General features: G+C 41.7%; 1 protein-coding gene across 2 annotated transcripts; it reads left to right on the top strand.

The window, feature by feature from the left end:
• On the top strand, nt 1–13,243 carry LOC111974177 (neuropilin and tolloid-like protein 2). Of its 2 annotated transcripts, none has more exons than XM_070447278.1 (10): nt 1–429; nt 2,900–2,956; nt 3,099–3,245; nt 4,938–5,186; nt 5,501–5,548; nt 5,857–5,934; nt 5,998–6,059; nt 6,718–6,946; nt 11,725–11,838; nt 11,962–13,243. In XM_070447278.1, the coding sequence occupies exons 1-10, from the start codon at nt 420–422 to the stop codon at nt 12,624–12,626; spliced, it is 1,659 nt and encodes a 552-aa protein (XP_070303379.1). In that variant the 5' UTR covers nt 1–419; the 3' UTR covers nt 12,627–13,243. The 2 variants fall into 2 exon arrangements, with proteins under 2 accessions (XP_070303379.1, XP_070303378.1); XM_070447277.1 differs by having other exon boundaries at nt 5,857–5,959; nt 6,035–6,059.
• The last annotated feature ends 925 nt before the right edge of the window (nt 13,244–14,168 follow it).

Genomic DNA, 14,168 nt, shown 5'->3' with positions numbered 1-14,168 from the left:
ATTCACGCATACATCGCCCAGAGCTTAAATGAGCCTTGTTTGGTGCCATTACTTCAGTACAGTCACAGACCACTCTGTGCGCGTCTCTCGGATACTTCTGCTCAACCTCACTGGACAATACAACCTACTTTAATAATAGCATATGTTGCATGTGGAACTACAAGACACCTGTCTAGATGGAATTAACGTTGTATCTAATACTTATCGGGAGTGGTTYAAGAAGAAGCGCTTGTTTTCCTCAGAGGAAATTCGGAGTGGATGGTTGTCTTTCTGACTATGGAATTAAGGTGATCAATGAAAAGTTGGATTGTATAAACAGCGACTCATTGCCTTGGATCCATAAAATGGGAAAATAAAGCGTGTAACTCCCCAAGCTTAAGAAGGAGAACGTATTTGGCACCACCACACAGGGAGAGGAAATGCACATAGGTGAGTTTTACAGAGCATCCGAGTGCTTTTGGATCGTATCGAACCACTGATATTATACAGAAGGTTAATAATCACTCGTATCGGCAGTGATGTAATTCATACCTTATTCTTCTGCAATATAGGAGAAACTCATCCTTACCAAATGTACCCCGTTGTATTTTCTCTTGCGCCAAGTTGTTGTATTGTGTTCTTCATGTTTGCAAGAAGRCTAAATCCCTGAATGGCATCGCCATCTGCAGGTTTACTTCTATTCAGTAATATATATATATTCTATTCGCTTTAATATTACTTTTTTTTTTTACTGCATGGGGTCGTCTTTGAAACGTGCCAATATCCTATCTTATAAAATGTGATATGCACAAGGCTACACAATCCGGAAGAATGCYTTCCAATTTAGGTTWKTTTTCTATTAATACCTAAGGTCGATGTCCGCGTCACCGCGGAAATCWAATTKGCATAATGAAAACCAAATTGCAAAGAAAAATACGTCAATTTAAACTTGATATGTTTTTTTGTTGTTGCACTGGCTGCGTCTCAATTCACTTYTGTAACACTTCTGCATCTATGGTAAAAGGTGACAGAGCTAGAACGGTGTTTGTCAAACCTTGAGACAGCTCCTGCTGATTCGCGCAACATCTGGGACAAGGCCACAGCTGCGGTTTGCAGCTCATTTTAAGRCACGATATTATGCTGTGAAATCATWGTGTTTTTTACTGTACTGTAGGCCTATTATTAAAGGGACTGTCAAGTATTGTTTAACACACCTAGCTTGTAAACTACACTGAATCTTATAACCGAGGGCGAGAACCTCATGTTGAGTTCACTTCAGTAGMACTGGGCTATTTCAGTCACGAAGGGCACAACGTCTAGTCCTCTACGTATTATCAARAAGTTACTGTAGCGTTCTAATAGCCCTATGTTTGATTTTGTAATATAATTGCAGAATCAGAATGCATCAGCCAACATTCAAAGGGGACATATCTATGCTTTTTTTGTGTTAATTTAACCAAGCAATGTGGTAGGCCATCCATTTGTATTTTAAACGCTATCCCACTCATGTTCTTCTGGTAGTGTAGGCTATCTTGTAAAGAAAGGCATTCAACCTTTTAAAATCAGACTTTCAGGTCCATTCAAAGCTGTTTGAACCAACTGTGTTCTATTCATTCCTGCCATAGACTGCTTTTAAGAGGTAGTTAGTCTTTCAGTGGTCCCCCATAGTGGAGTAGTATCCAGAAAGGGCAAATCTATGTGAATAGCSTTATAGTCAGGCCATGCATGGAAAAGCGTGTGTGTGTGTGCAGTTTGGCCTTCAGCGTATCAAGGCCGGGAAGAGAGAGGTTGTGTGTGTGCGAATGGATGTTTTCAATTCTCTATAGTAGAGAACATGCGGTCTGATTTCTTTTTGCAAGCCTGGGTGGCTATTATGCATTTGTCAGGCTCCCGCTCATGGTTTAATGTGATATAAGCAGCGCAGTCTATTAAAATCCATTGGGGGTAAACCTACATCGGCTTATCTGGAGAAGACAGTAGTGTTGTGGGCTGAAATGTGCACAGGGGTACGGCGAGCAGTTTTAGCCCTGATATTATACACAATGCAGTGCTGTTGCTGCTGCCTGCCTGATGCCTGTCTCTCATTATGGCATCACGCCTGTGAGCCTTATCCTATTTGTTCTGGTGCTGTCTTCATTCGGGAGGCTGGAGGGTTGGCGATGCTCTGACAGGCCTGATGATGTGGGCCTACCAATGAGTGCTCCCTGATACACCATCAGAGGACAATATGACAACACATACACAGCCTTCTTTATTTATCTGTGAATGGAGGAGATGGCTCTTTAGGCATCGATCTGAATTCGGCTTCAGGCTTTAGGTTGGACATGTCTTGGGTCCGATAAGATGCTTTTTAGATGAGCTCTCAATGGCACAACCTATGAAGTAAAATGGTAGGGACACATCTACAAGACCCAAGGATCAATATTCTGTCAAGTGTTGTWTCACGTCCTACACACTTGGTGTTCATAAATTGCAAGATGCATCTTTAGTGTATGTTACTGTCAATGTCGTAGATCACTGGCTCTTCCACTGTGTGTGTGTGTGTGTGTGCACTGTTATGTTAGGTTACTATGGATATAAGTAGGGCTATAGTTCTTAATGATGCCCGGTCTAGCTCCTGCATCACAGCTGTTCCAATCACACATACACCATTTAGTAACAACAACAAAAAAAGGTTTATTATTATCTCACCCATAAGAAAAGAAGGCATGTTTCTCATTTAAACTGGTTATGACGATTCCCTATCTTAACTAGCAGATTTCAAGCTTGACATAATTGCTTATCGTGTGTGAGCTACTGTGTTTGCCTATTATTTCAACACTTTGATTAAYTTGTTTTTACCTGTTCCACTCGTATTAGATGGTTATTTTATGAAAAATAACGGTGCAAATCATTGACATTTAATGTTTTTCTATTGCAGCCTGGGTACTCCTTATTCTGATAGAAGAGGGATTTGCCCTGGCACAGAGAACTAAAGGTGCGTCTCCCTGTTACGGGGGAATAATTGGTCACGTTGTAGCACATAACATTTTCAGTGGCAGAATCACAAGAAATTGATCTAATCCCATACATATCCCAATTCAAACATGGGCTTGATTCTTTTCACTGTCTTTTCTCAGAGTCCATTTCTCAGAATGAAGGCAGTCCACCTGAGAATCTTAACGAATGTGGCATCTGGGTCCGCAACATCAACGGGGGAGTCTTCACGTCCCCCAACTACCCCAACACATATCCCCCTAACAAGGAGTGTGTTTACATCTTGGAAGGTACATTTCTGTTTCTGCCCTCTCTCACACACACACACACACACACAAATGGCCTCAGCAGTGCCTTAGAATGTGGATAATAGGTGCTTATTGGTTTGTTGCTATTTTGACAGCATTTCAGTCACTATATACACCTACATCAGAGTCATTTCATCCAAAAGTCCAACACTTATATATTTGTGATATATATTTGTGATATAACTCAACCAAGACAAAGTAGGCTGCAGGAACAGATAGTGTGATTTCATCAGTCGGAGAAAAATGGAAGACTTGGTGAAGCTCAAGGGCTCCCCCTGTGGAAACATCAACTAGCATAGCCAGAGAACCTACCTTGACAAAACYGCATTGACAATCCAAATTATCAATGTGCATACACAATGAGCAGGGCTAAACAAGGCCAATTCTCCGGATCATCATGACTCAAACCCAGTAATGAATTGCATCGCTCATCTCCAAAGGTCTTAGGAGGATGAGACACTCAATGCTGATGAGAAGTGTCAGTCAACCTGGTTTGTGTTTCACAATTTATGGCTTGTTGAACGCATTCCAGAGACTTTTTGTCTCTCAGATGATGTGACTCTTGGTGAGCGATTTGTGTATTTATTTGATTGTTTCAGTGTGCTGTTGTATTGAGTTATCAAGCTAGGCTATGCAACACTATATTTGGTATGTAGCTACTTTGAACTGAGAGCTCTTGTTTGTAGTCCGTACCAGGGGAAATATACATGTGATTTAGTGTTGTGATAACAGTAGTGCCAGTTTGGCTGAATCTGTATGGTAAGCTTCCCCATTCATTRCTGTTTTTAAAATAGTGACATTATTGCTTCCCACATTCCTTCAAAGTACAGCTCATTTGTTTTGGTGTGTGAGCTGGCGGTGACATTTGTGTCCGTGTGGGTGAGCTAGTGACACGATTTGTCTATAGCTGTGTGTTTGAGCTGTGGCATAATTTTAAATGCTGGTATCATTTGTTTCAGTTCAAAGGCATTACCTGCTCTTATAAACGTTTCTACCGTTTGCCATTTTATCATAGCAGGCAGTCTGATTCATATGTAATTCATCTATGAAGACCCGGAATTAGCTGGCTTTTAAAAAAATAGTGTGTGCGACTGGTAGTCATGTTGATTCTGGGAGGCTACTTGAGCCAGTCATTTAGGGTGTGATTTACATGACATGAACTTCTAAAACTCAAATATATGGTTGAAGTGTTGTGTTTTTTGTTCAGAACCTGTAAGGAAACATGTTGTCATGCCAAGTCATGTGTGTATGCATCAGCACATGTGCATTAGTGTAAGGGCTCAATTCAATCCGTATCACCGAAGTTCAGCGCAACTGAAATGTAAAGGCAATGTTCCCGCATTCGGTGAGACTGCATTCATGGTAAAAGCTGCATATGCCAGCTCAATAAAATAAAAAATGTATAGCGCTGAATTCGGCAATATGGATTGAATCGAGCACTAAGCATGGATACCTTTGTGTGTTTATGCAAGTATCCATAAACTGGCTGTGCATATGAGTAGAAAACAGGAGTTTAGCTGTTACCAGTTTTTTTTCTTTATATATTTTTTTAATATTAACAAGTTTCTGTGCAGACTGAGACCCTGCTGTACAGGTAAACGCAGTCCATGGACCAAAGCCTTTTGGCAAAAACCCAACACACCCCTCCTCCTCCTCCTCTCTCACCTCCTCCAGCTCTCCCTCGTCAAAGAATCCAGTTGGCCTTTGATAAGAACTACTACATGGAGCCCTCCTTCGAGTGCCGGTTTGATCACATCGAGGTACGGGACGGTCCGTTCGGCTTCTCACCGATCATCGACCGCTTCTGTGGGTCGAAGAACCCAGGCCTGGTCACCTCCACGGGCCGCTTCATGTGGATCAAGTTCAGCAGCGACGAGGAGCTGGAGGGTGTTGGGTTCCGTATCAAATACACCTTTATAGCAGGTACACATTCTCAGTTAGAGCTAGCCTACTGGGCATATCCTCATTACATACACAGTCATAGGTGTGGATAATGAGGACAGCAGCACAGCCACAGATTCACTGTCAAAGGCCTCATTTATCTTGTTTGTTCCCATCCAATTTTATACACTAGGACACTGAAATCAGCGTCTCACATCGGGCCACAGATATTTGCCCCCAATGGCCTTCCCCAGTTTATCTGGCTTCCTTTTTAATGAGATCTTATCACTTTTCTTTACTCATGAATTCCAGCTCAGTGGATCAAGACTCATGTGCTTTCCTATTTATAATTTCAGACCCAGATTTTCATCTGCACGTGGGTGGACTGTTAAACCCGATTCCAGGTAAGCTCTTCAATATTTCACCGGTTTGTCCGATCCGATTTGAAGAGCTCTGTGCTCTAAAGCTTACTGGGTGCTATCTTTCACTGACACATGCTCTCTCACACACAGGCACCTCTCTTTTTCCTCTCTCTCACATTCTCTCTTTCTCTCTCTCTTCCTCTATAACATCTCTCTTGTCACTTTGTGCCTGTTTTTCTATCTCTTCCCTTATGCTCACCTTTCCTTCTTCTGCAATCCTTCTCTTATTTATATATATATAACCCCCCTCCCCTGTTTTCCCCCTGTCCTCCACCTTTCTCTCCCCTCAGATTGTCAGTTTGAGATTGGTGGCTATGATGGTGTTATCCGCTCCAGTCAGGTAGAAGAGGAGGATAAGATTAAGACTGGTGACGCTCTGGACTGTATCTGGACCTGTCTCTTATACACATCTAGATGTGTATAAGAGACAGAGATTAAGACTGGTGATGCTCTGGACTGTATCTGGACCATCCGCGCTCCTCCTCAGTCCAAGGTGAACATCTTGTTGCCCCACTCCTTCTCTCCAGTGGCTAAATGGGTCATCACGTCACTCACGGCAGAGGTCCAGCCACTGAAAACACACCCATTGATTAGAACACAGGAGACTGGGAGTAAGACACACCAGTCCCCTGACCCTCTCTCTGCTGTGGAAACAAAATTAGCAGTATCTCAAATTAGCAGAAGCATAACCAGGGCAGCAGGTATTAGGCCAATAATGCAGAAAATAGAATCGGCAGTACTGGGAATGAAGCTAAAAGCAGTCACTTGACGTCTGCAGTCTTACGAGTTCAAATGTGCTAAAGAGGCTGGATTGTTCCGGGCTGAATTCACAATGTGCTCTCTAGAACGATACAGAGACAGGTTTGGTATTGACAGAATGTTAAGATTAGAGCCTATTAGGGGGCCAAGCATAAATCTTGTGCTCAAAAGATTTAGTTCTACAACTATTCATCTGATGTCAATGATTCCCGGTGGTTGTGTGCTGTACAATTGGGCTAAGCCTACCAGGATGAGTATGAGTCTATTATCCTTCAGTACCAATATCCCTTTATAAATGCTTCAATGTTCACTTAATTTGGGTTTCATTTCTTTCTGAATGGCAGCAGAGTAGCCATGGTTCTGTGTTGTAACGTGGTGATTTCTGGCTGTAGATTTACATTCGGTTCCTGGAATACCAGATGGAGCACTCCAACGAGTGCAACAAGAACTTTGTGGCAGTGTACGACGGCAGCAGTGCCATCGAAAACCTAAAGGCCAAGTTCTGCAGCACCGTGGCTAATGACGTCATGCTAACCAACGGGGTGGGAGTGGTGAGGATGTGGGCCGACGAGAAGAGCCGACTCAGCCGCTTCCAGATGCTCTTCACCTCATTTGTCGACCGTGAGTGTTCTCCTTATTTTGTAAAAAATCTTACTCGCAGTTATTGTGGGCCATCTGAACCAAGAGTTCGTATGGAGAGAAATATTTACGATCAGTCTGGGTACGTTATCAATTGGCAGGTCCTCTTTTCTCGTTCTTAAAAAAAAATTATTATCGTGATTTAGTGGTCAGTATTTTGTCCAGACACACAGCAGATTTCTGAAAGGTTGGAAGKGATAAATGGGGCCAACTGCCTATTATTCGTCTTGATTTATTGACGACATCTACATCCTCTGAATAGTAAATAACTGACATTCAACTCTCATTTTAGTAATGGAAAATTAAAGTGGCATACTAAGCAGTGATATTGCAAAGCCAATTCTTTTCCCCAGCCTTTGCTGAGTACTTTGCTGAGTACCTCAAAGAAGATGTTATTGATATGCAGGTAACAGTGTAACACATTGGCCATAAATATGGTTKATCATTCACAATGGACAAATGGGATTTATCTTCCATTGATGAATGGAAAAGCTGAATAATTTGTCAATAATAATAAATAATAATATTCATTGTTATTATGATCAGAAGCTCTGCATAAAGCTCTGCCTTTTGCATGGCAGATGAATGTAAATTGCGTTTATTCCAAAACACTATATCCATTGTCAGAAATGTTAGTAAATTAGCTTTTTACGTTTAACCCTTTACACTCTTGACCTATATAGACAATTCTATATTGAYATGTTTCTTAGGCTTTCARAAGGAAYTTCAGAGAAACCGATAGTAATTTTGGTGCTCATAGAAAGGAGTCTGGTGCATGTTCTGCTGCAKATTTTGTTCACCATAGACAAACGGGCTCATTCTGTTCGGAACAACCGAGGGTGTGACACCCTATTGTCTTGTAGTTCGACATCAAACATAGTGGACATAAATGTTGACACTGTATATGACATGAGTTTTATGATATGGAAATGTAAAGTGCACATTTGGACTCGCAGGTGTTTGGCATGCTTGAATGACATCAAAGGTGTACTTATTCTAATCCTCAACATCTCATCTTTCAAAATACATMAAGTCCTCTTTAATTTATCGCATTTCCCTCACTCYGACAACAAACATTTGCAAATATTGCCCATTTAGCGGGAAGGATGGGGTAAACTTCTTGTTACGTGCAGTGCTCAATTTCAGAACGGCTGTCAGTCAAAACCCATACYGCGCTGTGAAGCGCAGAGCCTGACCTCTGAAYTTATTTATAGCATGTTACTGCACAGCCACTGCGTTCAGATTTAGGTGCTTATCAGTGCCCAAATCTGCCATTCTCAACCCGTATACGGGTATGAGTGTGAAGAGCTACAGAACTTCTGATAGAAATTGGTGTGTTTTTTTTCCAGATCTAAACACGGCATTGGGTTTTTAAATAACAGACTAGTATTTGCTTGAAACATATCACTAGATGGTTCCATTTCAGAGWGACAAATAACAATGTTTTATTGCAAAACAAGATATCCGCCTCACTCTCAGAGAAGAAAGTAGTCCTGCGAGATTTTATACAATCAAATGTGACAAATAATTGTGTGTTTATTAAAGAACTGTACAAATGATACATTTGTGACATCGGTATTTTAAACATTTAAAAAAATATATATACACACACACACACACACACACACACACACACACACACACACAGTACCAGTCAAAAGTTTGGACACGCCTACTCATTCAAGGGTTTTTCTTTATTTTGACTATTTCCTCATTTGTAGACTAATAGTGAAGACATCAAAATTATAGAATTTACACATATGGAATCATGTAGTAACCAAAAAAGTGTTAAAATAATCAAAATATATTAGTAGCCACCCGTTGCCTTGATGACAGCTTTGCACACTCTTGGAATTCTCTCAACCAGCTTCACCTGGAATGCTTTTCCAACAGCATCGAAGGAGTTCCCACATATGCTGAGCACTTGTTGGCTGCTTTTCCTTCACTCTGCGTTCCAACTCATTCCAAATTGGGTTGAGGTTGGGTGATTTGTGGAGGCCAGGTCATCTGATGCAGCACTCATCACTCTCCTTCTTGGTCAAATAGCCCTTACACAGCCTGTATATGTGTTTTGGATCATTGTCCAGTTGAAAAACAAATGATAGTCCCACTAAGTGCAAACCAGATGGGATGGTGTTTCGCTGGTTAAGTGTGCCTTGAATTCTATATGAATCACTGACAGTGTCACCATAGAATCACCATCACACCACCACCTCCATGCTTCACGGTGGAAACCACACATGCGGAGYTCATCCGTTCACCTACTCTGTGTCTCACAAAGACACGGCGGTTGGAACCAAAAATCTCAAATTTGGACTCAGACCAAAGGACAGATTTCCACCGGTATAATGTTCATTGCTCGTGTTTCTTGGCCCAAGCAAGTCTCTTCTTCTTATTGGTGTCCTTTAGTAGTAGTTTCTTTGCAGAAATTCAACCATGAAAGCCTGATTTCACGCAGTCTCCTCTGAACAGTTGATGTTGAGATGTGTCTGTTACTTGGGCTCTGTGAAGCGTTTTATTTGGGCTGCATTTTCTGAGGCTGGTAACTCTAGTGAACTTATCCTCTGCAGCAGAGGTAACTCTGGGTCTTTTTTTCCTGTAGCGGTCCTCATGAGAGCCAGTTTCATCATAGCGCTTGATGGTTTTTGCGACTGCACTTGAAGAAACTTTCCGGATTGACTGACCTTCATGTCTTAAAGTAATGATGGACTGTCATTTCTCTTTGCTTATTTGAGCTGTTCTTGCCATAATATGGACTTTTACCAAATAGGGCTATCTTCTGTATACCAACCCTACCTTGTCACAACACAACTGATTGGCTCAAACGCAGTAAGAAGGAAATAAATTCCACAAATGTAACTTTTAACAAGGCACTCCAGTTAGTCACCTTGAATACATTTTAATTATCTCATGAAGCTGTTTGAGAGAATGCCAGGAGTGGGCTAAGCTGTCATRAAGGCAAAGGGTGGCTACTTTGAAGAATCTCAAATATAATATATATTTTGATTTGTTTAACACCTRTTTGGTTGCTACATGATTCCATATGTGTTATTTCATAATTTTGATGTCTTCACTATTAATCTACAATGTATAAAAACCCTGGAATGAGTAGGTGTGCCCAAACTTTTGACTGGTACTGTATATCAATATAGTAATATGAATTTTGGGCTCTGGTGAAAAGTAGTGCACTATATAGGGAATAGGATGCCCTGTGGAACGAGACTTAACTCTAACCAAACACCATAGCATGAGGTTAGATTTATGATGGGTTTCATTTATATGTTAAATATACAGGATACGAACATTACATTCCAGCTAAACAGTGTGTGTAATATATATTAGCTAGCATTTTGCAACAAAACCTATTTTAATAAACACTTATCTATGAATAAAAATTCTGAGAAGAGTAATATTTTACACACTCATATGTACCCATAACCATTAATTTATCATGAAAAAAACACGAAGAATTAGTGGATATAGCGTTTTGGAAATAAACTCTTTAGTTGTTCCTCCACCACACTATTTTCATTTAAATGCCTGAATAATCAGAGCTGTATTAATTGCTGTATTCATTTTGGATATACATTTTTTTTTTATTCCCATCACTGCAACACTTAATTACCTTTTTTAAATTCAACAGACATGTTTTGTAACAGAGCTCTTAATACATTCCGACACACATTAAACATGACCACGTATTTCATGATTGCCTTGCTTTTCAAATTRATGTTGTCCTGACGTCATAGAGACATTCAGCTCAGTAATCAGTCAAGGCACCTTTACCCGCATCTACACCTACACCTGCACCTACACCTGCATTGCTTGCTGTTTGGGGTTTTAGGCTGGGTTTCTGTACAGCACTTTGAGATATCAGCTGATGTACGAAGGGCTATATAAATAAATTTGATTTGATCATCACCTCGGATATTTTTGTCCTTATCCTTCTCAGAACACCATTGACACACTTAGTCCTGTGCATCATCATTTTCATTACCTCTGTGGTTCTGGATTGGGAACACGAACCAGCGCTGACACCCAGAGAGAGAACAAGCTTTTTGAATGCGAGAGATGTCTAATCGGTTTGGAAGTGAGCGCATAGTCAGGGGAGCTCTACGCACTCAACGGGAGACGAAAGGCGTGTTATGACCCCTTTATCCCGCTGTCAGAACCGCTTAGCCTCGCAGCAGTGGAGGGGAATGGTTTGGTGTTCGGCAACGTGCCCTAAACATCGTGTATGTGTCAGGGGTGCAGTGGGACCTGGTGGGGGCTGTAGTACTGTCTGATGGGGTTTGAGAGAGGTGTGTGGGGAGAGGGATTTGGGGTGGCAAGCTGCTCAGATCTCTGATAGAGAATGAGTGGAGCAAGGTGGCAGGAGGAAAGGGGATGTAAGTTTGTGGCGGGGGGCAGCCTGTTAGGACCCACAGAACCAGCCTCGCACATCCATCTCCTGGGTGCAGCAGCCACGTTCAATTTACCAGCCTTCTTGGCTGTCTCGTGACTCGCATTGTAAGAGCTAGTTTAGTCTGGAGTCTCAGCGCGCCTGGCCATCTGTGCCTCGTGATGGCCGTCTAAATTGATTTACTGCACTCCATACGCTGTTTTCCCCTCTACACGGTGGCTAGGAGAAGCAGCCATTTCAATTGCCAATCATGTCATGCAAGCTGTAAATGATGATGTATGGTTTTAAGTTGCAGACATCTAGCATTTTATTGCAGTAGTTTTCATCTTTAATAACTTTACCTTGTCTCTTGTTTCAGCCCCATGCAATAGCAACACATTCTTTTGCCATAGCAACATGTGCATCAATAACTCCTTGGTGTGTAATGGGGTACAGAACTGTGTCTACCCCTGGGATGAGAACCATTGTAAGGGTGAGTGAAACTTTAATTTCCTATTGGATACTTTTAATKATTTAGTACTTTTATCACGTGGTAAATTGACTTATGACAACCAAACCATTATAGTAGACTTACTGTTTTTTTTCCGCTTCACAGAGAAAAAATCCAATGGCCTGTTCCATCAGATCACTAATACCCACGGCACGGTGATCGGCGTGTCTTCAGGCGTGGTTCTAGTCCTACTCATCATCTCCATCCTGGTCCAGATGAAGCAGCCCAGGAAGAAGTTGGTAGCTCGCCGGCCAGTCTTCAACAAGGCTGGCTTCCAGGAGGTCTTTGACCCTCCCCACTACGAGCTGTTCTCCCTCCGTGACAAGGAGATCTCCTCTGACCTGGCCGACCTATCAGAGGAGCTGGAGAGCTACCACAAGCTGCGCCGCTCCTCCACCACGTCGCGCTGTGTCCACGAGCACCATTGTGGCTTGCAGGCCTCGGGGGGCAGCATGAAGCAGAGCCGCACCKCCCTCAGCTCCATGGAGCTCTCCTACCACAACGACTTCTCCAAGCCCCCGCCCATGAAGACCTTTAACAGCACCTATAAGAAAAGCTGCTACGGCTACAAACAGACTCARGATTGCGCCGAGAAGGTCATTGAAGACCGCGTCATGGAYGAGATCCCCTGTGAGATCTACGTCCGCGGCGGAGCMGCCGGGCCAAGTMCTGGYCCAGGAGGCTGTGGCACCCTCAGCTCCCGCAACGGGGGCCGCAATAACACCAGCATCGTCGACCCCCAGCAGCGCTCAATGTCCATGGACTTCTAGGTGAAGATGGGAGAGGGGGAAGAAAAGGAGAGGAACCTGACTCATTTATTTTCTGTTTTCCTTCTTTTGATCAGTCTAATAGGGAAGACTCTCGCATGCAGATTCAGTCTTTCCCCTGTATGCTCAAAAGAACTGGACACTGCCACACAGGGAAACAGACACAGATGAAAATTACTTTAGACTGTTTGTTGTATTTACATTCATTCACATGTCAAGCACAGATATATTATARTTCTCATAACTTATTTTCGTCTTTATTTTCGTCTATGTACTGTATATTAAAACCAGAGTATCAAGCTTCATGTTGTTGCTTGGCTTTTAACCCATTCATTTGATATTGTTTGATTTGATAAAAATGTGCATATATGACAATGATTTTATGTAGGTTATTACCACACACACACACACATTACCACACACACACACACACACACATTTGCAGAGCCCCAATGAATATTCCATGTCTCGAGAACACCGTAAATATACATTCAGAAGTGTCAGATTTTCATGTATAATATCTAGACAGATGAATAGATGTGTGCTTTTTAACATCTTGGGTCCATTTGGGGATTTTGAGTTCAGATGTGGACTATAGTGGTGAACCCAGAGGATATAAAGCGGGGAATCTATAACGGGATTGGGATGCCCACACAAACTCACCTGGTACAGGGTTGAGTTTCCATTAACTTTTGACAAGATAGYTGAGCTAAAAGGGTAATTCAGGAGTGGATAACAAATTCAGAGGGATGTGTAATAGTAGCCTATATAGGTTAGCGACTTTTAATTCAGAAACGTTGTTATACCTGAATGGTGGAATAAGGACTTCAGATTGTGTCTTCTGAGTTGACATTTAAAACAAGCACAACCTGTTGCATCAGACAGACAGACATGGGCCACCATTTATTATTTCAATCATTGGTTGTAGGATGTCATTGTTTCATTAAAAYAGACCTTACTCACCTACCTGTGTCTGCCTTTCATTTCATAAGTAAACACTGGCAGTTGCTCTACATKATTRTTTTTTTTTTTACCAAAACCCCACAACTTGGAGCATAGGAATGGCAAATAATGAAAATACCCTGAAGTTAAGTTTTTGTTTTGTTGATTTGTACAAATACATAGTATTCTTAGCCATTTTAGAAGAATTTCAAATTAGTCTCCAATTCATATTATGTTTATCGTAATTAATTACCATAATTTACTCGGCTCAGTCATATAAAAATGTATTTATATGATATTATACATGGAACCGATGTAATAAATAAAAAAATTGAGTTTTGTGCAACCGTCCTTTTTAAGATCCCTCTTCAATCAAAATTAACTATGTAGCATGCAGTGTATAGGACCTTATGTCCATTAGTGTCTGTAGTAATCAATGTCAATTAAATGTAATTTCACTTAATTTACTGCAACACGATAGTCAGATGAGACACACAAAACACGGAGACAGACATCAGTCATAGAGGCTGATTCTCTCTCCACCAACCAACATCCCAACCCCCTATCTCTGCTGTCATGTTGCATTAGACAATATGAGAGGGC

Source organism: Salvelinus sp. IW2-2015, linkage group LG15 (assembly GCF_002910315.2).
Source record: "Salvelinus sp. IW2-2015 linkage group LG15, ASM291031v2, whole genome shotgun sequence".
Lineage (NCBI taxonomy): Eukaryota > Metazoa > Chordata > Actinopteri > Salmoniformes > Salmonidae > Salvelinus > Salvelinus sp. IW2-2015.
Note: the sequence above shows the minus strand (reverse complement) of the source record. Positions and strands in the feature narration are given on the sequence as shown.